Here is a 24,927-nt window from a genome sequence, read left to right on the forward strand (position 1 = left end):
GAGTAGTACTTCCCGTAGTCCCTCTCAAAAACCAAAGATGCGTGCCTATCGTACTGACACCTCTTCAGCAAGGACTTCACACCGGAGATCTCCTCGCGGCTACCTCCAGTCGAGACAAGATGCTCGAGTCTCCTCCTCAGGCTCTGATACAGGCGATCCCTGTTCAGGCTTCTGAGGTTCGAGAGTTGCCGGAAGAATTTCGCCACCCGATGTTTGAACATCTCCCACCACTCTGACTTAGTGTTACTTAGGCCCAGCAGCGGTACCTGGCTCTGAAGAAAATCCTCAAAAGACCGTCTCACAGCTTCTTCCTCAAGGAGTGATGAATTCAGCTTCCAATAACCTCTTCCCATCCTAGGAGTCTCTGTAACGTTCAGAGAAAACATAATCAAACAGTGGTCGGAGAACTCCACCTCCACAACCGACAACGGCGAGGAGACGGCTTCCTCCTTCAAATAAAACCTATCTATCCTAGACCTGCACTGACTACCTCTAAAAAAGGTGAATCCCGTGCTGCCTGTGTTGTGCCGGATGTGGACATCCACTAGGCGTGCCTCACTTACTATCCTGTTTAGCGCGACGCAATCATAAGTCAGCCGGTCCCCAGAACCTCCTCTATCACAGGGTCTCGTGACGTTGTTGAAATCCCCTCCAAAGACCACCTGCCGACTTGAAAATAAGAAAGGTTTGATCTTCAAGAAGAGACATTTGCGGTCCCACTTGGATTGGGGACCGTAGATGTTAATGAGCCGAAGCTCCTGTCCCCCCATGGAGACATCTAGGATCAAGCATCTCCCCATTTCTAATTCAATTAATCGTCTGCATTCAACCGCTGCAGTCCTAAAAAGGACCGCCACCCCGCTATACGGCTCGGCCGTAAGAGACCAGTAGGAGGGCCCATGCCTCCACTCCCTCCTTGCTTTATGCATGGTTGATAGGTCAGTCAACCTGGTCTCCTGCAAAAACAAAATGTCGGCATCAAGTTGGCCGAGAAAATGAAAGGCCGTGTACCTTGCCGCTTCTGACTTTATGCTGGCAACATTAATGGTTGCCAGCGTCAACGGTGTGGGTGCCGCCATCATGATTGATTGGATTAGATAGCCTTTTTCTTCCCACCCCCAACAGCTTCACCCTCTTCCTCAGACAATGATGAGCTTTTAGTGCGCTTAAGACACACAGACTCATCCATTCTCTCCTTACATACACTCTGGCCCTTGTCTGGTGGTCCCGAGGTAGTCCCCCCCCAGAGGGCCCTTTAATTGCTCCCTGAGAAGAAGACTCAGTGACCCCCTGAGCCCCAACATCCCCGTCCGCTACCTCCGGCTCCGGGCCCCTGTCCTCCCCCTCTGCAGGGGAGTCCTGGAGGGCCCCGAACCGGTTGGAGAGATCCACCAGAGGGGGGGCGGCTGGACCTTCCAATGGCACCTGGATCAGGGCTAGAGAATCAGAGGGGTCGCACTCCAGAGCGGAGGCTCGAGACCCGGACCCACTCCTACCCTTGGTTGTTTTCCGGTTACCCTTTTTCCTTTGTTGTGACCATTCCCCCTCTCCCTCATCCAGACTGTCACCGGATGAGGGTTCCTGGGAGGACATGGCGTCTGCCTGCTCCTCCCTTTCAAGTCTCCTGACTTCCTCACTCAATTCGCTGTCTTTAGGATCCTCAGCTGCAAGTGAAGTACCTGGGTCAGGGTTTAGGGTCATTACTCCCTGCCCCCTGTTCCCATGGCGTTGCTCCTGCCGCCTGATGTTGGATGGCGGCAGCTTGCTCCTCACCGGTTCCCTGCCTCCTCCGCCCCTACTGGTCCCTTCACCGGCAAGATTAGTCCCGGCTTTCGCCTGTCCCGCACTCGCCGCTTTCAGGACTGCATTGGCAAAGGAACGCGGACAGCGACTGAATGGATGACCGAGGTCACCACACAAGTTACACCTAATCCTGCCACAGGTAGCAGCGAGAAGGCCAAGGTCCCCACACAGTGCACACTTCTGGGTGGTACACTGCGCACTGAAGTGTGTGGGGCTGCCGCACCTGTGACAGACCTTAGGCTGCCCCTGGTAGAAAATCAGGATCCTGTCCCTCCCCAAAAATGTAGAGGAAGGTATATGGGTAACAGTGTTTCCTGAAACCTTCAATTTCACCATGAAGGTCCAGGCCCCTGACCAGATACCATGGTCGTCGCGGGTCTTCTCAGGAATGCCGACGATGTCGCCATATCGACCAATCCAGGTGGAGATGTCCATGCAGGAAAGTGACTCGTTACTGTTCAAAACGGTCACCTTCCTGACCGAGTTCTGGCGGGATATTGCGACAGGGACGAAACCTTGCCATTCGGGGCGACCCCGAGCCAGCTCATGGCGAGACCAAAAAAGCTCAAGGCCCTCCGGTCTCACGAAGCTGACATCGAAGTAGGAGGTCCCATAGGGATGGATCAAGGCAAAGATGTCGTATGCCGCGAAGCCCATCCCCAGCAGGAGCTCAGCAACCTTTGACCGATCAGGACAGGCATCCTTGCTTACCCACTGGAGACGGGCCACGTTCCTACGGTTACTCCTCTGCCCCGGTGTCGGCAGAGACCAGACAGTCTCTGCCCCTCTATCTCGGAAGGCGGAAAGACCGTGTCTCTCTATCCAGAAAGACAGATCAACCTCCCTCCCCTCTACATTGATGGAACTCTCCCCTTTCTTCAGGGCATCCAGGAAGCGCTGCTGCAAGTCACCGTCCTCGGGGCCACCAGACAAGGGCGCACTACTACCCCCAGCAGTGACAGCCCCCGAATAGCTAGGGGCTGAAGCCTTCGCCACCGCTGGGGGGGCAGTGGGACCACTACCTACTTCCCCTCCACCAACACCAGTGCTGCTCTCCTCATTCACTCCACCAATACTCCCATCATTTGCGGCACCACAACTCCCATCATTCACTCCACCACTATTCCCACCATTCACTCCAGCAGTACTCCCATCATTTGCGGCACCACAACTCCTATCATTCACTCCACCACCTGTCCCATCATTCACTCCACCAATACTCCCATCATTTGCGGCACCACAACTCCCATCATTCACTCCACCACTATTCCCACCATTCACTCCACCACAACTCCCATCATTCACTCCACCACTATTCCCACCATTCACTCCAGCAGTACTCCCATCATTTGCGGCACCACAACTCCTATCATTCACTCCACCACCTGTCCCATCATTCACTCCACCAATACTCCCATCATTTGCGGCACCACAACTCCCATCATTCACTCCACCACTATTCCCACCATTCACTCCACCACTATTCCCATCATTCACTCAACCAATACTCCCAACGTTTGCGGCACCACAACTCCCATTATTCACTCCACTACTACTCCCATCATTCACCCCATTACCAGTGTTCTCTGCACCTTCCACAGTCACCTCCATTCCCTCCTCCCTTGTGTCTGCAGTCTCTGCACTCACACCTGCTGGGTCGGGGGAGCGGTGCAGCACCACACCCGTTTTAATTAGCTCAGTGCTGACATTGTGCCGTTCTTTTGGAGCACTGTGCCCCTTATTGTTCTGGGCTGCCTGCCCTGTAGCCACAGACTTCGGGGTGCTGGTATCACATTTTGGGGCATGCTGTCCCCCCGTCACAGCAGAGCGCACAGTGTTCCTTGCTGATGATGTTCCCTGCTTTTGCTGTGTATTTCTTTTTTCCCGTGGCTCTGACTCAGCTGCGCGCCTCCTCTCCTCTGTTGAGGCGCACTGCGCCCCTGTCACAACAGTGCGCCCCCCTTTCGCCGCACCATGCTCCTCGGCCCTGCCCCCCACAGCCCCGGCGTCGGCCGGCGCAGCTGCAGTGAGCAGGGATGGAGTCTGCCCACACCGTCCCCCTTTCGCAACGGCGTGGACATCCCCCCGCTCTCCTCGGCCCCGGTGATAACCGGCTTAGCCGCAGCAGGCAGGGAGGGAAACTCCACGGGGTCCCCTATGTCCGGCGCCGTGAGTACCTCCACAGCCTCACCCCCTGCACTGTTCCCCGCACAGACGGCAGCATTGCCGGACGTCCTCCTCCTCTCCCCACCTTGCCTATGCCCCGGACCCACTGCAGAGCCCGTGCTTTTAGGTTTGGTGGGGTTTACACAGGAGGTGGTAGGTGTAACATCAGACATTGGTACATATTTGTAACTCACCACCTCCTGTGTCATCTTTTTTTTCTTCCTCCTCTTTTTGGTCTCCTCCGCTGGCTCGTCCTCCCCGAAGGAGAATCTGGTCAGGTCCACAGGAGACTCCAGCTCTCTGATCTCCCTCAACAGACCGCACTCCTCCTCTTCCTCCGCTGACACTCCAGCATGGGTTGTCGGAGTCCTCTGCCGTGCCGGGAGGCCGCTGCCTTGCTGGCTCTGCGACTCTTTCTCCCGGCTTGTTCCAGCACGAGAGACTCCAGCCACGACTTCATCGTCCTCCTCCTCCTCGCTTAGGACGCCGGCTGGCAGTTCTCCCGAGGTATTTAACCCCTTCATTTCAGAGAACCGCCGCTGGTTCTTAAACCTCTCCAGGAAGGGACCTGCGCTTTTCTCAATCCCCTCCCGGAGGAGCACTAACCGGACCACTTCATCTCTGAGGGCTTTAAACCTCTGGGAGGTCGCGGGTCTTTCCTTGTTAGAGGCACGGGTGTTCAGGATCCGTGCCTCCCGCAGCTGCTCCTTCAGCCCGGTCAGTGCTTTGCCGGCGTCCTCGTACTCTCGCAACATGGCGACCACTCGGGAGGAGAAGGAGCTCGTGGACTCGCTGGAGGTCATCTCGCCCCATGATGTTGCTGGGCTCTTCTTCCTGGGGCCTGGGGTGCCCCTGTCTCCCTCTCTGGGCGGACGATGAGCCGTCTCGGGGTTGGAGTAGGTGGGTACGGTCTTTCTCATCCGACCAGATCTCCTCACGCCCTCCTGGGCCGGTTGCTGCTGCTCTCTGTCCCCCGCCGGCACAGACCGGGGAACAGAAGCCTGGGAAGCCATGCCTGGCTCCCAGGAAGCCTGCCTCTCCCTGGGGAGAAGAGAGGCAGACTCTGGGCCTCCTCCTGGAAGTCCTGGAGCTCACAAGACAGGTGCTGCTCTCAGCAGGGTGTGACTGATTGTGGGCACCTGTCCTACAGTCTTCTCCTCCAGTAATGGCTGATAACAGGGAGTAATAGATTGTAGTCTCCTGTCCTACAGTCTCCTCCCCCAGTAATGGCTGATAACGGGGAGTAATAGATTGTAGTCTCCTGTCCTACAGTCTCCTCCCCAGTAATGGCTGATAACAGGGAGTAATAGATTGTAGTCTCCTTTCCTACAGTCCCCGCCCCCAGTAATGGCTGATAACGGGGAGTAATAGATTGTAGGTCTTTTTTATTATTATAAAATCCTTCACGACGTTACAAATAAAACACAACAGAACAAACATAGAACAAAAACTCCAATCAGAAACAATATGACAAAATCAGACACAAACACAAAGAAATAAACAAGAAATGGAAACAATAAGGGAAATTCTCGACCTACAAAACGGGAAAAGAAAATTAAATTAAAGAAACAAGAAATTAAAAACTAAAAAAAAAAAAAAAAAAAAAAAAAAGGAACAAAATTACAATAATTACACCAGCACCCCCTTAAAATAATAAATAAATAAAATCATGTAAAACCCCCGACCCAGCTCCATTCACACTATTATATACAACCCTGAACTACATTAACACCGTCCTATATACAATACTATATACACTATATACAATATAAACATATGACACCAGTCCGAATATTGTACAAGACACCAGAACACACCTAATACCCTCTGGTCCCACTGCCTTACCTCACAGCCTCCCCCTTACACCGCCACATTCACACTTACGACAAACCTAATTACAAACATAGTATAGAAAATTAACAATATTTATATATTTTTCCTTTTATTTATTTTTTTTTTTTTTTCCTTTTTTTTTTTTTTTTTTAACACTATATATAAAACACACATCTACTCTATCTATCCCACCACCCCTGATCCAGCTCTGGCCACAAAGTTCAGGATTTCTCCGAGCTAGGATCAGGCCCCAAAGTTTTTCCCCAGGCGGGGCCTGGACCAGGCCAGATCAGTCTCTTATCACCGCTGTTGAAAACCCCCCATCCCCCCAATCCCCCCACCCAACCTAACTAAGACCCTCTATTATACACAATATATACAATACATACTTTACGCTATATACAATATATACATAAACCAACATTACAGAACATAACCTACGTACTCACCACTTAAGGCTCAAGTTCGATGCTTGCAAACCTTCTATTCAGGAGACTGAAATTCAAAACAAAACTCTAGAGTGAAAAGGCATCAGCCCACCACCAGGATATAGGAGTACTAACGGACTAAGGCACCCCGAAGGAGAAACCCCTCCAGAGATGGGCCGCCCTCCGGGCACCCAGTCTTTCATACTCCAGAGAATGGACCTTCACCAGGGCACCTAGGATGCTGCTATAAACTTCGTCTACACGGAGGATTTTACTCTGCGTCGAAACTAAAACTCGTGCGTTCCACGTGAAGTACCTGACCACTGCGCTGACTATAAATAAAGTGACTCTGTCCCTTCTCCCGAGGTCTCCGAACGCTCCATAGGCCCACTCGGCATAGGACAGAGTAGCCAGCCGCGGCCAACCAATGGAAGCTCCCACCCTGTTGTACACCTCTGTATTAAAGGGACAATGAAGCAGGAAGTGCTCCATGCTTTCCAGCATGTTAGCACAAGCCTCACGGGGGCAATTCCTGTCCTCGGAGCTCCTGTACTTCAGATTGTTCCTCACATACAACTTACCTTGGAAGCAGCGCCAAGTCAAGTCCCAGTACTTCTTGGGGATCCTATTAGAATTTAACAAACTCAACCCAACCTCTAGATCCCGACTTGGGCAGTCCTTGAGGACCAATGGACTCTGAAAATGCGAAAGCAAGACCCGCATGTCGAGGAGTTTCCTCGGGAGGGACCTCACCTCCCACATTCCCAGACCCCACCGGCGCATCATCTTCAGAACCGGGGTAACATAAGCCGGGAGATGCCCATGCGGTGTGCGAAGATCCTTCAATCTTCCCCCTGTCTCCCATTCCTGGAAGAAAGGCTGAAACCATCCCTTGCAGGAGAATACCCACGGAGGAGCCCTCTCTTTCCAGAGGTTTGCCACGTTGACCTTCAAAAAGGTGTTCACTAGGAACACCACGGGGTTCACCATATTCAACCCCCCTAGTCTCCTCGTGCGGTAAGTGACCTCCCGCTTGACTAGGTTCAGTCTATTCCCCCATAACATCTGAAAGAACAGACTGTAGACCCGAGTCCAGAGAGGCTCTGGCAAGACACAGACGCTGCCCAGGTAGATTAGTAAGGGGAGCAGGAAAGCTTTGCACAGGCCAACCCTTTCCCTCAGGGTCAAAGACCAACCCTTCCATTGGTCCACTTTTTGAGCGACACCTTTGATTCTGCCTTCCCAGTTTTTCGTGGGGTAATCACCCTGACCAAATTCGATGCCTAGGACTTTGGCGTGTTCTTGGGGTTCGGGGAGGGTGTCCGGAAGATCAAACCCGGGATCCCCGCCTCCCAGCCAGAGACTCTCACACTTGTCCTGGTTGACCATGGACCCGGAAGCCTCCGAGTAGCTCTCCACTTCTGACATCACCACCATCGCCTCCTCTTGCGAAGAAACAAAAATGGTGACATCGTCCGCGTAGGCCACTACCCTCAGGATAGCCTCTGGCGCCACCCCGCCCATCCCCACCCCCGCCAACGGTCCACACTCGATCCTTCTGAGGAAGGGATCGATCGCAAACGCGTACAGCAATGGGCTAAGAGGGCAGCCCTGACGGACACCAGATCCTACCCCGAAAGGTTGTCCAATCCACCCATTTACCAGAGGGAAAGTCTCAGCCCCAGCGTATAAGGTCTTAAGCCAGTCCACAAACCCCCCAGGCAGACCGTACCTCAAAAGAGTGGACCAGAGGTACTCGTGGTCAACCCGGTCAAAAGCCTTTGCCTGATCCAGGGTCAGCAGGAACCCCTTCCAAAGGCCTGCCCTGCCTTGCTCCACGGCCTCTCGGACACCCAGAACAGCACTGAAAGTGCTACGGCCAGGAGCGCAACAGTTCTGAGCCTCCGAAAGCAGCCGCGGCGCAAACTTCACCAGCCTGTTGAAAAGTATCTTAGCCAAAACCTTCCTGTCCACATTGAGAAGTGCTATGGGACGCCAATTCTCATTGCGTGACGGATCCTTACCCTTTGACAAAATGATCAAAGCTGACCTCCTTAATGATCTCGGCAGGGTGCCCGAGGAGAGACACTCATTAAACACCTGAGTCAAGAGGGGAACCAAGGAGTCCCTAAAGGTCCTAAAGAACTCGGATGTTAAGCCATCCGGACCTGGTGATTTTTTGGGCCTGAGCCCATCGATCGCCAGTCTCACTTCCTCTTCTTTGATCGCTTCTGCCAAAACGTCCAGCGAGAGGTCAGCCCCTGGCTCCGGAACAGCTTCAGCCAGGAAAGCCGACATCCTGTCACGATCCAGTTCCCTCCTTCCCAAGAGGTGTGAGTAGTATGAACTGACGACCTCCAAGATCCCTGATCTGGACCTCTTCAAGGATCCCGTACTGTCCATTAGCCCCGTCACTATCTTACTATTCACTGACATCTTGCAGCTTCTATAAGGGTCAGGCGAGTAGTACTTCCCGTAGTCCCTCTCAAAAACCAAAGATGCGTGCCTATCGTACTGACACCTCTTCAGCAAGGACTTCACACCGGAGATCTCCTCGCGGCTACCTCCAGTCGAGACAAGATGCTCGAGTCTCCTCCTCAGGCTCTGATACAGGCGATCCCTGTTCAGGCTTCTGAGGTTCGAGAGTTGCCGGAAGAATTTCGCCACCCGATGTTTGAACATCTCCCACCACTCTGACTTAGTGTTACTTAGGCCCAGCAGCGGTACCTGGCTCTGAAGAAAATCCTCAAAAGACCGTCTTACAGCTTCTTCCTCAAGGAGTGATGAATTCAGCTTCCAATAACCTCTTCCCATCCTAGGAGTCTCTGTAACGTTCAGAGAAAACATAATCAAACAGTGGTCGGAGAACTCCACCTCCACAACCGACAACGGCGAGGAGACGGCTTCCTCCTTCAAATAAAACCTATCTATCCTAGACCTGCACTGACTACCTCTAAAAAAGGTGAATCCCGTGCTGCCTGTGTTGTGCCGGATGTGGACATCCACTAGGCGTGCCTCACTTACTATCCTGTTTAGCGCGACGCAATCATAAGTCAGCCGGTCCCCAGAACCTCCTCTATCACAGGGTCTCGTGACGTTGTTGAAATCCCCTCCAAAGACCACCTGCCGACTTGAAAATAAGAAAGGTTTGATCTTCAAGAAGAGACATTTGCGGTCCCACTTGGATTGGGGACCGTAGATGTTAATGAGCCGAAGCTCCTGTCCCCCCATGGAGACATCTAGGATCAAGCATCTCCCCATTTCTAATTCAATTAATCGTCTGCATTCAACCGCTGCGGTCTTAAAAAGGACCGCCACACCGCTATACGGCTCGGCCGCAAGAGACCAGTAGGAGGGCCCATGCCTCCACTCCCTCTTTGCTTTATGCATGGTTGATAGGTCAGTCAACCTGGTCTCCTGCAAAAACAAAATGTCGGCATCAAGTTGGCCGAGAAAATGAAAGGCCGTGTACCTTGCCGCTTCTGACTTTATGCTGGCAACATTAATGGTTGCCAGCGTCAACGGTGTGGGTGCCGCCATCATGATTGATTGGATTAGATAGCCTTTTTCTTCCCACCCCCAACAGCTTCACCCTCTTCCTCAGACAATGATGAGCTTTTAGTGCGCTTAAGACACACAGACTCATCCATTCTCTCCTTACATACACTCTGGCCCTTGTCTGGTGGTCCCGAGGTAGTCCCCCCCCCAGAGGGCCCTTTAATTGCTCCCTGAGAAGAAGACTCAGCGACCCCCTGAGCCCCAACATCCCTGTCCGCTACCTCCGGCTCCGGGCCCCTGTCCTCCCCCTCTGCAGTGGAGTCCTGGAGGGCCCCGAACCGGTTGGAGAGATCCACCAGAGGGGGGGCGGCTGGACCTTCCAATGGCACCTGGATCAGGGCCAGAGAATCAGAGGGGTCGCACTCCAGAGCGGAGGCTCGAGACCCGGACCCACTCCTACCCTTGGTTGTTTTCCGGTTACCCTTTTTCCTTTGTTGTGACCATTCCCCCTCTCCCTCATCCAGACTGTCACCGGATGAGGGTTCCTGGGAGGACATGGCGTCTGCCTGCTCCTCCCTTTCAAGTCTCCTGACTTCCTCACTCAATTCGCTGTCTTTAGGATCCTCAGCTGCAAGTGAAGTACCTGGGTCAGGGTTTAGGGTCATTACTCCCTGCCCCCTGTTCCCATGGCGTTGCTCCTGCCGCCTGATGTTGGATGGCGGCAGCTTGCTCCTCACCGGTTCCCTGCCTCCTCCGCCCCTACTGGTCCTTTCACCGGCAAGATTAGTCCCGGCTTTCGCCTGTCCCGCACTCGCCGCTTTCAGGACTGCATTGGCAAAGGAACGCGGACAGCGACTGAATGGATGACCGAGGTCACCACACAAGTTACACCTAATCCTGCCACAGGTAGCAGCGAGATGGCCAAGGTCCCCACACAGTGCGCACTTCTGGGTGGTACACTGCGCACTGAAGTGTGTGGGGCTGCCGCACCTGTGACAGACCTTAGGCTGCCCCTGGTAGAAAATCAGGATCCTGTCCCTCCCCAAAAATGTAGAGGAAGGTATATGGGTAACAGTGTTTCCTGAAACCTTCAATTTCACCTTGAAGGTCCAGGCCCCTGACCAGATACCATGGTCGTCGCGGGTCTTCTCAGGAATGCCGACGATGTCGCCATATCGACCAATCCAGGTGGAGATGTCCATGCAGGAAAGTGACTCGTTACTGGTCAAAACGGTCACCTTCCTGACCGAGTTCTGGCGGGATATTGCGACAGGGACGAAACCTTGCCATTCGGGGCGACCCCGAGCCAGCTCATGGCGAGACCAAAAAAGCTCAAGGCCCTCCGGTCTCACGAAGCTGACATCGAAGTAGGAGGTCCCATAGGGATGGATCAAGGCAAAGATGTCGTATGCCGCGAAGCCCATCCCCAGCAGGAGCTCAGCAACCTTTGACCGATCAGGACAGGCATCCTTGCTTACCCACTGGAGACGGGCCACGTTCCTACGGTTACTCCTCTGCCCTGGTGTCGGCAGAGACCAGACAGTCTCTGCCCCTCTATCTCGGAAGGCGGAAAGACCGTGTCTCTCTATCCAGAAAGACAGATCAACCTCCCTCCCCTCTACATTGATGGAACTCTCCCCTTTCTTCAGGGCGTCCAGGAAGCGCTGCTGCAAGTCACCGTCCTCGGGGCCACCAGACAAGGGCGCACTACTACCCCCAGCAGTGACAGCCCCCGAATAGCTAGGGGCTGAAGCCCTCGCCACCGCTGGGGGGGCAGTGGGACCACTACCTACTTCCCCTCCACCAACACCAGTGCTGCTCTCCTCATTCACTCCACCAATACTCCCATCATTTGCGGCACCACAACTCCCATCATTCACTAAACCACTATTCCCACCATTCACTCCAGCAGTACTCCCATCATTTGCGGCACTACAACTCCTATCATTCACTCCACCACCTGTCCCATCATTCACTCCACCAATACTCCCAACGTTTGCGGCACCACAACTCCCATTATTCACTCCACTACTACTCCCATCATTCACCCCATTACCACTGTTCTCTGCACCTTCCACAGTCACCTCCATTCCCTCCTCCCTTGTGTCTGCAGTCTCTGCACTCACACCTGCTGGGTCGGGGGAGCGGTGCAGCACCACACCCGTTTTCATTAGCTCAGTGCTGACATTGTGCAGTTCTTTTGGAGCACTGTGCCCCTTATTGTTCTGGGCTGCCTGCCCTGTAGCCACAGACTTCGGGGTGCTGGTATCACATTTAGGGGCATGCTGTCCCCCTGTCACAGCAGAGCGCACAGTGTTCCTTGCTGATGATGTTCCCTGCTTTTGAAGTGCATTTTTTTTTCCTGTGGCTCTGTCTCAGCTGCGCGCCTCCTCTCCTCTGTTGAGGCGCACTGCGCCCCTGTCACAACAGTGCGCCCCCCTTTCGCCGCACCATGCTCCTCGGCCCTGCCCCCCACAGCCCCGGCGTCGGCCGGCTCAGCTGCAGTGAGCAGGGATGTAGTCTGCCCACACCGTCCCCCTTTCGCAACGGCGTGGACATCCCCCCCGCTCTCCTCGGCCCCGGTGATAACTGGCTTAGCCGCAGCAGGCAGGGAGGGAAACTCCACGGGGTCCCCTATGTCCGGCGCCGTGAGTACCTCCACAGCCTCACCCCCTGCACTGTTCCCCGCACAGACGGCAGCATTGCCGGACGTCCTCCTCCTCTCCCCACCTTGCCTATGCCCCGGACCCACTGCAGAGCCCGTGCTTTTAGGTTTGGTGGGGTTTACACAGGAGGTGGTAGGTGTAACATCAGACATTGGTACATATTTGTAACTCACCACCTCCTGTGTCATCTTTTTTTTCTTCCTCCTCTTTTTGGTCTCCTCCGCTGGCTCGTCCTCCCCGAAGGAGAATCTGGTCAGGTCCACAGGAGACTCCAGCTCTCTGATCTCCCTCAACAGACCGCACTCCTCCTCTTCCTCCGCTGACACTCCAGCATGGGTTGTCGGAGTCCTCTGCCGTGCCGGGAGGCCGCTTCCTTGCTGGCTCTGCGACTCTTTCTCCCGGCTTGTTCCAGCACGAGAGACTCCAGCCACGACTTCATCGTCGTCCTCCTCCTCGCTTAGGACGCCGGCTGGCAGTTCTCCCGAGGTATTTAACCCCTTCATTTCAGAGAACCGCCGCTGGTTCTTAAACCTCTCCAGGAAGGGACCTGCGCTTTTCTCAATCCCCTCCCGGAGGAGCACTAACCGGACCACCTCATCTCTGAGGGCTTTAAACCTCTGGGAGGTCGCGGGTCTTTCCTTGTTAGAGGCACGGGTGTTCAGGATCCGTGCCTCCCGCAGCTGCTCCTTCAGCCCGGTCAGTGCTTTGCCGGCGTCCTCGCACTCTCGCAACATGGCGACCACTCGGGAGGAGAAGGAGCTCGTGGACTCGCTGGAGGTCATCTCGCCCCATGATGTTGCTGGGCTCTTCTTCCTGGGGCCTGGGGTGCCTCTGTCTCCCTCTCTGGGCGGACGATGAGCCGTCTCGGGGTTGGAGTAGGTGGGTACGGTCTTTCTCATCCGACCAGATCTCCTCACGCCCTCCTGGGCCGGTTGCTGCTGCTCTCTGTCCCCCGCCGGCACAGACCGGGGAACAGAAGCCTGGGAAGCCATGCCTGGCTCCCAGGAAGCCTGCCTCTCCCTGGGGAGAAGAGAGGCAGACTCTGGGCCTCCTCCTGGAAGTCCTGGAGCTCACAAGACAGGTGCTGCTCTCAGCAGGGTGTGACTGATTGTGGGCACCTGTCCTACAGTCTCCTCCCCCAGTAATGGCTGATAACGGGGAGTAATAGATTGTAGTCTCCTGTCCTACAGTCTCCTCCCCCAGTAATGGCCGATAACGGGGAGTAATAGATTGTAGTCTCCTGTTTGTGTAACTTGGATTTGTGCTAAACTCTTGCGACCGTTATCGTTTTCTTGCCGGTTTCGCCAGCTGTTGCTTCCTCCTGAGTGCAGTCAGATTTGTGGTGCTGCACTCGGATCTGTACATTTTTGTTCTAGAACATTTTCGGATCAGATGTGACCAGTGCGTTTCCATTCACTGACAGATATCGGTGGTGAGCAATGGTAGCACAAAATGTCTTAGGTTTCCAACATTTCGGCCTGGACAGGACGTACACTAATCTAATTTATCAACCAACCTAGTGAGGGCTGATGACACAGTGAGACCGGCTGGAAACGAGCGTCAGCCGCGGAGCAGACACCAATTTTTCGCCTCCTCCGCTCACATCACTTGCTGCGGGTCTCCTGGGCTGTAAAGCCTCCGTCACCTATAGATTATAACAGGGTCACTGTATGGTGCCGGCATCTGCTGAAGGGCACGCTGAACACGCAGAGCTGCAATGTGATTGCAGCTCTGGAGGTGATTGGAGGATCAGCAAAGCTTCCAGACCGGTGATGCTCTGCGGATACATCTGACCTGCAGCGAGGTGTACAGAGCGTGTGGTAAAGCCGCCACCTGTGTACACCACGTATGACGTTCACTCCCATCATCCCCAGGACCTGAAGCTGCAGGCCGAGGCGCTGGACTTTGATGTTGCCCTGAAGTGTCTGTCTATCCTGCGGTACATCACCGACCACACAGACAGGTAAGTCCCCGGGGTGATGGGGTGTAAGACCTCGCCTAAGAGTGATATACGCTGTATACCCGCAGCCTCCCGCTGAGCACTACCACCCGCCTGCTCAACACCCACAACCTGCCCTGCGTCCTGGTGGAACTGCTGCACAGCTGCCCCTGGAGCCGGCGGAGCCAAGGTATGAGGCGCCGCCCAGCACCACGACATGTAGCCCCCTCCTCATAAATACCCCATCCCTCACTGTCTCCCCCTGCAGGTCTGATGCAGAAGTACGAGAGCGGCCGCTGGTTGTCAGTGCCGGCCGAGGACCACCAGAAGATGACCAAGCTGGATGGTCAGGTGTGGATATCGCTGTACAACCTGCTGCTGAGGCCGGAGTGCCAGCGGAAGTACAACATCGACAGTTTCACCCGGGGACAGCTGCTGAAGGTGGGACCCCCGGAGCGGACCCCCGGTGCAGGCTGGGCAGCTCAAGCCGTCATTTCTCACCCCATGTCCTGTCGTTTCAGCTCCGCTCTCACCTCACTGAGGTCGTCATCGATCAGCTGCCGAACCTGACGGAGCTGCAGCGATTCCTCGGTCATCTGTCAGTGAGCGAAGCGGCCTCCCCAAAGAAAGAGCTGATCTTAGAACAGGTATGAGCGGGGGTCCCGGCATCCAGGGGGGCAGCCTTGTGCCCATATGAATGGGAACGTTCCTGTTTCCATCTGCTGTCCAGGACGTAGACCCCTGTGCAGGGCTGGTTCTCGGAGCGGCCGGACGTTGGACCTTGTGCAGGGCTGGTTCTCAGAGCGGCCGGACGTAGGCCCCTGTGCAGGGCTGGTTCTCAGAGCGGCCGGGCGTAGGCCCCTGTGCAGGGCTGGTTCTCAGAGCGGCTGGACGTAGGCCCCTGTGAAGGGCTGGTTCTCGGAGCGGCCGGACGTAGGCCCCTGTGCAGGGCTGGTTCTCGGAGCAGCCGGACGTAGGCCCCTGTGCAGGGCTGGTTCTCAGAGCGTCCGGATGTTGGCCCCTGTGCAGGGCTGGTTCTCATAGCGTCCGGATGTTGGCCCCTGTGCAGGGCTGGTTCTCGGAGCGTCCGGACGTAGGCCCCTGTGCAGGGCTGGTTCTCGGAGCGTCCGGATGTAGGCCCCTGTGCAGGGCTGGTTCTCTGAGTGGCCGGACGTTGGACCTTGTGCAGGGCTGGTTCTCGGAGTGTCCGGACGTTGGCCCTTGTGCAGGGCTGGTTCTCGGATCGGCCGGACGTAAGCCCCTATGCAGGGATGGTTCTCGGAGTGGCCGGACGTAGGCCCCTGTGCAGGGCTGCTTCTCTGAGCGGCCGGACGTAGGCCCCTGTGCAGGGCGGGTTCTCGGAGCGGCCGGACGTAGGCCCCTGAGCAGGGCTGGTTCTCGGAGCGGCCGGACGTAGAACCCCGTGCAGGGACGGTCCTCGGAGCGTCCGGACGAAGACCCCTGTGCAGGGCCGGTTCTCGGAGCGGCCGGACGTTGGCCTGTTGTGAGCTCATCTGTTCATTCACCTTTTGTGTCCGAGGATCTCCCTCTTCTGGTGAAGGAAGGTAGTGAGGCTGATTTGGATGAAAGAAACCAAACACCTGATCAGGTGGATTGTGACTGGGTAACGGGAACTTCAGACTGGATATAAGGCAGCCGACACCCTTCTGAGTCGCTGGTGATTTCTCTGCTGGATTCTTGGAGGCCAGTCTGATTCCTGCTTTCCAAAGATAAGTTTTGCTCTGCTATTGAACTTATTAGTTTTTGTTTTGTTTACCTTGTTTTCTGAGTTCAGCCATCCCCGGCCGAGGGTGTGCTGGATTCTTTTTCCTTGATCAGTGTTCTCTTTTGCTCTGCTTCCAGAATATTCTGAGTGCTGATATAGGGTTTGAAGTCTAGTGACTTCAGGGTCCTTTTTGCTTATCAGTTGTGTTGGTAATATTTTTAGCAGGGTTTTCTCGGATTGCAGACAGCAGCTTTTCTGTCCTGTCCTGTCCTTTTTAGTTAGCTTGGACCCCATCGTTTGCTCAACCTAGCTTTCTATCTGTGTTAGTGTTTTCATCTTGCTTCACCGTCATTATATGTTGGGGCTGCCTATTGCTTTGGGGTCTGCTCTGGGGCAGTCAGTTTTTCCCTTTTCTCTCTTTAGGCTTATGTAGATCTCTGGCTGTGACGAGGTGTCTAGTATCACCGTAGGAACACTCCACGGCTACTGCTAGTTGTGTGATAGGATTAGGGGTCTGCAATCCACTAGTTTCCAACCTCTCTGATTTTCTGGGCTGAGCTTGTGTTTTGTTTTTTCCTCCTCGGTGACTCAATCATAACATTGGCCCCTGTGCAGGGCTGGTTCTCGGAGCTCCCGGACGTAGGCCCCTGTGCAGGGCTGGTTCTCAGAGCGTCCGGATGTTGGCCCCTGTGCAGGGCTGGTTCTCATAGCGTCCGGATGTTGGCCCCTGTGCAGGGCTGGTTCTCGGAGCGTCCGGACGTAGGCCCCTGTGCAGGGCTGGTTCTCGGAGCGTCCGGATGTAGGCCCCTGTGCAGGGCTGGTTCTCTGAGTGGCCGGACGTTGGACCTTGTGCAGGGCTGGTTCTCGGAGTGTCCGGACGTTGGCCCTTGTGCAGGGCTGGTTCTCGGATCGGCCGGACGTAAGCCCCTGTGCAGGGATGGTTCTCGGAGTGGCCGGACGTAGGCCCCTGTGCAGGGCTGCTTCTCTGAGCGGCCGGACGTAGGCCCCTGTGCAGGGCGGGTTCTCGGAGCGGCCGGACGTAGGCCCCTGAGCAGGGCTGGTTCTCGGAGCGGCCGGACGTAGAACCCCGTGCAGGGACGGTCCTCGGAGCGTCCGGACGAAGACCCCTGTGCAGGGCCGGTTCTCGGAGCGGCCGGACGTTGGCCTGTTGTGAGCTCATCTGTTCATTCACCTTTTGTGTCCGAGGATCTCCCTCTTCTGGTGAAGGAAGGTAGTGAGGCTGATTTGGATGAAAGAAACCAAACACCTGATCAGGTGGATTGTGACTGGGTAACGGGAACTTCAGACTGGATATAAGGCAGCCGACACCCTTCTGAGTCGCTGGTGATTTCTCTGCTGGATTCTTGGAGGCCAGTCTGATTCCTGCTTTCCAAAGATAAGTTTTGCTCTGCTATTGAACTTATTAGTTTTTGTTTTGTTTACCTTGTTTTCTGAGTTCAGCCATCCCCGGCCGAGGGTGTGCTGGATTCTTTTTCCTTGATCAGTGTTCTCTTTTGCTCTGCTTCCAGAATATTCTGAGTGGTGATATAGGGTTTGAAGTCTAGTGACTTCAGGGTCCTTTTTGCTTATCAGTTGTGTTGGTAATATTTTTAGCAGGGTTTTCTCGGATTGCAGACAGCAGCTTTTCTGTCCTGTCCTGTCCTTTTTAGTTAGCTTGGACCCCATCGTTTGCTCAACCTAGCTTTCTATCTGTGTTAGTGTTTTCATCTTGCTTCACCGTCATTATATGTTGGGGCTGCCTATTGCTTTGGGGTCTGCTCTGGGGCAGTCAGTTTTTCCCTTTTCTCTCTTTAGGCTTATGTAGATCTCTGGCTGTGACGAGGTGTCTAGTATCACCGTAGGAACACTCCACGGCTACTGCTAGTTGTGTGATAGGATTAGGGGTCTGCAATCCACTAGTTTCCAACCTCTCTGATTTTCTGGGCTGAGCTTGTGTTTTGTTTTTTCCACCTCGGTGACTCAATCATAACATTGGCCCCTGTGCAGGGCTGGTTCTCGGAGCTCCCGGACGTTGGCCCTTGTGCAGGGCTGGTTCTCGGAGTGGCCGGACGTTGGACCTTGTGCAGGGCTGGTGTCATGATCCAGGACAGGGTTTCGCTTTGGCCCGTCCTGGTCAGACAGGGGGTTAATTGTTTCTGCCTCTGTCTGGCAAAGGGCGGCTATTTAATGCTCACTGGACCTGGGTCCGGTGTCAGTTATACTCCTGCCCTCGGCTGAGTTAAGTGACCTCTTGTATACGTGTGCCTTGTGCCTGATAACTTGTTGCTTGTTTTTTTGTGATCTGGTTCTGTCCCTGTTACGAGTTCTGCCTGACCCTCTTGTACCGCACCGTCCTCTCGTGTATGACCCTCTGCTTGTGACTCGACTGCTCTCTGTTCGTCCCTTTTGTACCGCACAGCCCTCTTGTGTATGACCTTTGGCTTCGTCTGACCTCCCATCTGCTTGTCCCTCCTGTACCTCGTTCGCCCGTATTGTGTATGATCTCTGGTTTGCCCGACTCTGAGTGTTCTTCCATCTTAGCAAGCAGGACGCTAAGCCCCGCCCCCTTGTGGTCACATGACCGTAGGTCCCATGCCTGCTTGCTAATACTTCAGCGTTCAGGTCCTGTGCGTCTGTACTTTCCAGCTGTTACTGTCCCCGGGACCCCTACAGCACTGGTGAGTCCCTGCTCAGCGAGGGCTGTACGCCAGCGCTGTCAGGATCCTGACATTATAACTGACAGTTACCTTTTTTTTTTTCTCTGCTGCCATTCTCCTGTGTGTGTGTGATGGATCCTATGCACGCTCTTTCTGAGCAGGTTAAGCACCTAACTGTGATGTCTCAGAAACTCCTTGGAGAACAACGAGTCCTGGCTCAGTCTCATTAGCTGATCGAACCCACTGTGCAGGGGGTATTCTCATCGGGGGCTCGGGATGTTACATTAGTTTCCCCTGAGTCTCCGGTTAAGTTACCAGATACCTTTTCTGGAGATAAAAGGGAATTCAGAGTTTTCAAGGAGGGATGTAAGCTTTTTTTTTTCTTTGAGACCACACTCGTCTGGGAGTGAAAGCCAGAGAGTGGGGGTCATTATGTCTCTGTTAAGCTTGGGCTTTCTCCCTTCCGACCACGGCCCCTGAGCGTATGACTGTGGATGCATTTTTTGAGGCCCTGGGGCATATTTATGATGAGCCTGATCGGATACGTATGGCTGAGGACATGGTGATGAGTGTGTGCCAGGGAAAGCACTCAGCCGAGTGGTTTTGTTCAGAGTTCAGACGCTGGGCTGCTGAGGTCTGCTGGAATGACGCCGCCCTCCGTGGTTTGTTCCGTAGAGGCCTGTCTGAACATCTGAAAGACGCCTTGGCTCTCCACCCTCCGCCTGATTCCCTGGAGGAAGCTATGACACAGGCAATCCAAATGGATCGCAGGCTACGGGCGAGGGGAGTGATGCAGATTGAGACACCGTTATTCTCCCAAGGAAGGGGAGCCAGTCCTACATTGGAGACCATCGACCTCAAAGAAAAAGAAAGAACACAATGACTCATGGGAAAATGCTGTTTTTTCTGTGGCGATTCTGGACATTGGAAAAAGGATTGCCCCTCCTGTCCTCTGACCAACAAGCGACTGAGCCCGGGTGATTGTTATGGAGGTCACCCAGACTCTCAGGTACCTTTTTCTGCCTTCTCTAAAATGTTGTTGCAAGTGGAACTTTGTTGTGGGAGTGTCTCCACATTCATTTCTGCCTTCGTGGATTGCGGATCATCATTAAACTTTATTGACTCTGACTTGGTATCCAGGTGTAAGTTAGGGACAGTTAGGTTGGAGACTCCTATTCACATTGTTGCCATTGACAAAACACCACTGGTTAAAAATGAAGTTATGTTTCGTACAGAAGAGTTTCTCCTTAAAGTAAGTTCCTTGCACCAGGAACATATTTCATGTTTTGTTATGGACAACCTGCCTGCGGGACTGGCGTTGGGGTTCCCCTGGTTACAGCTGCATAATCCAGTGATTAAATGGGAATCTCGGGACATTGTTAAATGGGGTCCCTATTGTTCTGAGAAATGTCTTGATACTGAGTCTGTGTCGTCCGTGGGTCTGGAAGGTATTCCGGAGTGCCTGAAAGACTATACAGACATTTTCTCTGAAAAAGAGGCTGAGGTTTTACCACCACACCGCCCATTTGATTGTGCCATTGACCTGGTTCCAGGTGCTAAATTGCCCAAAGCCCACTTGTATAACCTTTCAGGTCCAGAACGGGCTGCAATGAAGGAATATATTTCCGAGAGTCTCCGTAAGGGACACATTCGTCCTTCTGTTTCTCCCGTGGCGGCGGGGTTCTTTTTTGTAAAGAAAAAAGACGGTGATTTACGTCCATGCCTCGATTTTCGTGAGTTAAATAACTGTGAGGAATACGTATCCCCTTCCACTTATTCCTGATTTATACAACCAATTGTCCGGAGCTAAGTGGTTTTCGAAACTAGATCTACGGGGAGCATATAACCTTATCCGAGTCCGAGACGGAGATGAGTGGAAAACCGCTTTTCTCACTACTGAAGGGTTGTTTGAAAATGTGGTCATGCCTTTCGGTCTGACCAATGCGCCAGCAGTCTTCCAAAATTTCATAAACTACGTGTTCTCTGATTTTATTGGACGTTTTATGATGGTATATTTGGATGACTCACTGATCTACTCTCCTGATAAACAGGCTCACATTGGTCATGTTCGGGCAGTTCTCCAAAGGCTCCGGGAGAACTGTCTCTTTGCTAAACTTGAAAGATGTCTATTTTGTGTTCAAGAACTGTCGTTTCTGGGGTTCATTGTGTCTGCAGAAAGGTATCGCATGGATCCTAATAAGGTGCAGGCCATTGTCGAGTGGGTTCAACCTTGTGATTTGAAGGCTCTGCAGCGTTTCCTAGGGTTCGCCAATTATTATCGTAAATTTATAAGGGGGTTATCACAGGTGGTTAAACCCGTCACAGACATGACTTAAAAGGGGGCTGATATCAAGAATTGGTCAGCCGCAGCAGTAGCGGCGTTTCAGTTTTTGAAAAAATGTTTCATGTCTGCCCCGGTTCTTGTTCAACCGGACCCGTCTGAACCATTTATTGTCGAGGTAGATGCCTCAGAGGTGGGGGTGGGGGCAGTATTGTCCCAGGGACCTGCCACTTTGACCAATTTGAGATCTTGTGCCTTTTTCTCGAAGAAATTCTCTCCTGCGGAGAGAAACTATGATGTTGGGAATCGAGAACTTCTGGCCGTTAAGTTGGCCTTTGAAGAATGGAGGCATTTTTTGGAGGGGGCTGTCCATCCTATAACCGTAATTACGGACCACAAAAACCTAGCTTACATTGAGTCAGCTAAAAGGTTGACTCCCAGGCAGGCTAGATGGTCACTTTTTTTTTTTCCCAATTCAACTTCTCGATCACTTTTCGGCCAGGATCCAAAAATGTCAGAGCGGATGTCTTGTCACGCAGTCTAGATCTGGTGTCCCCCCCGGAACCTCCATCCTCCATTCTTCAGCCTGGGGTGGTGGTGGCAGGTGTTTCTAACATGTTGGAACGGGAGATTCGGGAAGCCCAGTCTCTTGCACCTTCGGCTAAGCCGGTGGATAAACTTTTCGTGCCAGCTCAGTTTCGTCTCAAGGTCCTCCGAGAGTTCCATGACTCAGTTCTGGGTGGACATCCAGGGATCTCGGCTACCCGGAAGGCCATTGCTCGAGTATTCTGGTGGTCTTCTTTAGCCTCTGATGTTGGGGAATATGTGTCTGCATGTGATGTTTGTGCCCGTGAAAAAAACCCCCATAACCGGCTGGCCGGGGAATTGGTACCACTGCCAATTCCTAAGAGACCATGGACCCACTTGTCCATGGATTTCATCACCAATCTTCCCCCCTCCAAGGGTAATACCGTCGTTTGGGTTGTGGTGGACAGGTTTAGTAAGCAGGCACATTTTGTACCTTTGGCAGCTCTACCTAATGTGGAAACATCGTCCAGATTGTTTGTTGAGCATGTGGTGCGGTTGCATGGGGTACCCTTGAATGTGGTGTCTGATAGAGGAGTGCAATTTGTTTCCAGATTTTGGAGGGCTTTTTGTAAGAGGTTGGGTATTGGTCTGTCCTTTTCATCCGCTTATCATCCTGAGACTAATGGGCAGACCGAGAGGACCAATCAGTCTCTGGAGCAAATTCTGCGTTGCTTGACCTCAGCCCGACAGGATGATTGGTGTTCTGTGTTACCGTTGGCCGAGTTTGCATTTAACAACCGCATTAACCAGTCTACGGGTACATCTCCCTTTTTCTGCAACTATGGGTTTCATCCACATTTTGGAGAATTTTCCCGTTTGAATTCTGGGTGTCCTGGGGCGGATGAGACGATCCAGCGGTTGGAGGAGGTATGGCGGGAGGTCCAGAGTAACATTACTAAGGCTCAGGATAAATTTAAATTTTTTGCAGACAAAAAATGATCCGCGGGACCAGTGTTTCAGGTTTGGGATAAGGTATGGTTATCCACCAAGAATAAAAGGCTCAAGGTCCCCTCCGCGAAGCTTGGACCCAAGTTTATAGGTCCCTATGAAATTACCGAAGCAGTTAACCCGGTGGCTTTTCGGTTGCGTCTCCCGCCATCTCTGCGGATCCCAAATGTTTTCCATAGGGCCCTTTTGAAACCTGTGAGGTCCGGTGGGGAGGGACCATCAGCTTCCCCGCTACCGGTTTTGGTAGACGGGCAGTCCGAGTACGAGGTGGAACGAATTGTCGACTCCAGGTTGGTCCATCATGCCCTTCAGTATCTGGCACATTGGAAAGGCTACGGTCCGGAGGAACGTCGTGGGTTCCTGCTCGATCGGTTGGTCCGGGGATTTCACGCCAAGTATCCTGAGAAACCTGGGGGTCCGGTGGCCCCCCATTGAGAGGGGGGTACTGTTATGATCCAGGACGGGGTTTCGCTTTGGCCCGTCCTGGTCAGACAGGGGGTTAATTGTTTCTGCCTCTCTCTGGCAGAGGGTGGCTATTTAATGCTCACTGGACCTGGGTCCGATGTCAGTTATACTCCTGCCCTCAGCTGAGTTAAGTGACCTCTTGTATACGTGTGCCTTGTGCCTGATAACTTGTTGCTTGTTCGGTTGTGATCTGGTTCTGTCCCTGTTACGAGTTCTGCCTGACCCACTTGTACCGCACTGTCCTCTCGTGTATGACCCTCTGCTTGTGACTCGACTGCTCTCTGCTCGTCCCTTTTGTACCGCACCGCCCTCTTGTGTATGACCTTTGGCTTAGTCTGACCTCCCATCTGCTTGTCCCTCCTTTACCTCGTTCGCCCGTATTGTGTATGATCTCTGGTTTGCCGAACTCTGCGTGTTCTTCCATCTTAGCAAGCAGGACGCTAAGCCCCGCCTCCTTGTGGTCACATGACCGTAGGTCCCGTGCCTGCTTGCTAATACTTCAGCGTTCAGGTCCTGTGCGTCTGTACTTTCCAGCTGTTACTGTCCCCGGGACCCCTACAGCACTGGTGAGTCCCTGCTCAGTGAAGGCTGTACGCCAGCGCTGTCAGGATACTGACAGCTGGTTCTGGACGTAGGCCCCTGTGCAGGGCTGGTTCTCGGAGCGGCCGGACGTTGGCCCTTGTGCAGGGCTGGTTCTCGGAGCGGCCGGACGTTGGACCTTGTGCAGGGCTGGTTCTCGGAGCGGCCGGACGTTGGACCCTGTGCAGGACTGGTTCTCGGAGCGGCCGGACGTTGGCCCTTGTGCAGGGCTGGTTCTCGGAGCGGCCGGACGTTGGCCCCTGTGCAGGGCTGGTTCTCGGAGCGGCCGGACGTTGGCCCCTGTGCAGGGCTGGTTCTCGGAGCGGCCGGACATAGGCCCCTGTGCAGGGCTGGTTCTCGGAGCGGCCGGACATTGGCCCTTGTGCAGGGCTGGTTCTCGGAGCGGCCGGACGTAGGCCCCTGTGCAGGGCTGGTTCTCGGAGCGGCCGGACGTTGGCCCCTGTGCAGGGCTGGTTCTCGGAGCGGCCGGACGTTGGACCTTGTGCAGGGCTGGTTCTCGGAGCGGCCGGACGTTGGCCCCTGTGCAGAGCTGGTTCTCGGAACGGCCGGACATTGGCCCCTGTGCAGGGCTGGTTCTCGGAGCGGCCGGACGTTGGCCCCTGTGCAAGGCTGGTTCTCGGAGCGGCCGGACGTTGGACCTTGTGCAGGGCTGGTTCTCGGAGCGGCCGGACGTAGGCCCCTGTGCAGGGCTGGTTCTCGGAGCGGCCGGACGTTGGACCTTGTGCAGGGCTGGTTCTCGGAGCGGCCGGACGTTGGCCCCTGTGCAGGGTTGGTTCTCGGAGCGGCCGGACGTTGGCCCCTGTGCAGGGCTGGTTCTCGGAGCGGCCGGACGTTGCACCTTGTGCAGGGCTGGTTCTCGGAGCGGCCGGACGTGGGCCCCTGTGCAGGGCTGGTTCTCGGAGCGGCCGGACGTTGGCCCCTGTGCAGGGCTGGTTCTCGGAGCGGCCGGACGTTGGACCTTGTGCAGGGCTGGTTCTCGGAGCGGCCGGACGTTGCACCTTGTGCAGGGCTGGTTCTCGGAGCGGCCGGACGTGGGCCCCTGTGCAGGGCTGGTTCTCGGAGCGGCCGGACGTTGGCCCCTGTGCAGGGCTGGTTCTCGGAGCGGCCGGACGTTGGACCTTGTGCAGGGCTGGTTCTCGGAGCGGCCGGACGTTGGCCTCTGTGCAGAGCTGGTTCTCGGAACGGCCGGACATTGGCCCCTGTGCAGGGCTGGTTCTCGGAGCGGCCGGACGTTGGCCCCTGTGCAGGGCTGGTTCTCGGAGTGGCCGGACGTTGGACCTTGTGCAGGGCTGGTTCTCGGAACGGCCGGACGTAGGCCCCTGTGCAGGG

The 24,927-nt window shown here is 54.5% G+C and overlaps 1 protein-coding gene across 1 annotated transcript in view; it reads left to right on the forward strand.

The window, feature by feature from the left end:
- The window catches only part of ZMYND10 (zinc finger MYND-type containing 10), a 56,362-nt gene that overhangs the window by 16,195 nt on the left and 15,240 nt on the right, over nucleotides 1-24,927 (forward strand). The window contains exons 6-9 of the mRNA XM_073562541.1: nucleotides 14,269-14,357; nucleotides 14,423-14,523; nucleotides 14,602-14,774; nucleotides 14,855-14,980. Coding sequence (XP_073418642.1) covers nucleotides 14,269-14,357; nucleotides 14,423-14,523; nucleotides 14,602-14,774; nucleotides 14,855-14,980 — 489 coding nt within the window. The remainder of the gene's footprint in view (nucleotides 1-14,268; nucleotides 14,358-14,422; nucleotides 14,524-14,601; nucleotides 14,775-14,854; nucleotides 14,981-24,927) is intronic.

This window comes from Dendrobates tinctorius, unplaced genomic scaffold, assembly GCF_039654945.1.
Source record: "Dendrobates tinctorius isolate UK_male_01 unplaced genomic scaffold, ASM3965494v1 ptg000357l, whole genome shotgun sequence".
NCBI classification, from domain to species: domain Eukaryota; kingdom Metazoa; phylum Chordata; class Amphibia; order Anura; family Dendrobatidae; genus Dendrobates; species Dendrobates tinctorius.